Source organism: Lagopus leucura, unplaced genomic scaffold (genome assembly GCF_019238085.1).
Source record: "Lagopus leucura isolate 7727_CA_CO unplaced genomic scaffold, USGS_WTPT01 Super-Scaffold_100059, whole genome shotgun sequence".
Classification (NCBI taxonomy): domain Eukaryota; kingdom Metazoa; phylum Chordata; class Aves; order Galliformes; family Phasianidae; genus Lagopus; species Lagopus leucura.
The window spans coordinates 1,212,427-1,213,490 of NW_024962305.1; the positions used below are offsets into that span (position 1 = coordinate 1,212,427).

The following is a 1,064-nucleotide window of genomic DNA, read 5'->3' on the forward strand; positions in this document are numbered from 1 at the left end:
GTGCACACCATCACAGCATCCCCTTTGGGATCCCCACCTTCTTTGCCCCCCTCTGCACCCTGCCTGCACCCCGCTTCCCAAACCCTTTGGACATCAGGTTTCCAAGCTCAGCAGCATCCAAGTAGCAAACGAACTCTGCAGCCCTGCTGTGCATGCCCGACTGGGGGGGGGCGGACCCCAAGGGGTGCAGATAACGGGGTGGTGGGCAGTGCCAGGCTGGGTGATCCGTGCATTCAGCCCCGTGCATGGGGAGGGGGAGCTGAAGGCGGAGCCTGCACATCGCCGGGGCTGTGACATTCAGTCTGGCTGAGAGACGGAGCTGTGGGCAGCGCAGGGACAGCGGGGCTGGGGGGCACAGGGAGAGGGTCAGGGACTCTGTAAGGGATTGAGCATCCGCTGCGGGAAAGCGGTTTGGAGGGATCTGGGGGAAGGATAGGGTTGGGAAGGAGAAGGGAAAGGGGTGAGGGGAGCAGGGTCACTGCTGGAGCCGGGACCCCGTGCCCAGGGCCATGAGGGAGGAGCGGGGCCGTCCGCAGCCCCTTGGGGACTGAGCGGGGTGGCACGGGGCTGCCTCCCACCATGGGGTGCCCGTGGTTGAGCCCCGGCTCCTGCGTGCTGCTGCTGCTCGCCCTGCTGATGCTGCAGGTAAGTGTGTCCCAGGGGGGGCATTACGGGGGGACGGGGTGGCGGTGCCTGCCTGTGGCACCGTGGAGAGTGTAGCACCCACAGTCCTGGTGGAGTGAGCCCAGGGGGTCAGGAGTCCCCTGCACGTCCATCCCACCCCGGGGTTGTGACACCAACTCGGTATGGGACAAGGTGCTCCAGAGTCCTTGATGGGGAGAAAACTCCATGGAGTGCTGTGGGGTGGTGCCAGTGCTGCTGTGTGTGTTTTGGTGATATGGGGGATTGGGAGAGGGGATGGGGGAAGGAAGGGAGGAAGGGAGGGAGAAGGAAAGAAGGGAAAGGGAAAGGGAAAGGGAAAGGGAAAGGGAAAGGGAAAGGGAAAGGGAAAGGGAAAGGGAAAGGGAAAGGGAAAGGGAAAGGGAAAGGGAAAGGGAAAGGGA

At 63.4% G+C, this 1,064-nt stretch overlaps 1 protein-coding gene across 1 annotated transcript in view; it reads left to right on the plus strand.

The window, feature by feature from the left end:
* Positions 1 to 579: 579 nt before the first annotated feature.
* Positions 580 to 1,064, plus strand: part of LOC122188342 (vasoactive intestinal polypeptide receptor 1-like) — a 6,509-nt gene continuing 6,024 nt past the window's right edge. Inside the window, exon 1 of the mRNA XM_042886548.1 lies at positions 580 to 645. Coding sequence (XP_042742482.1) covers positions 580 to 645 — 66 coding nt within the window. The remainder of the gene's footprint in view (positions 646 to 1,064) is intronic.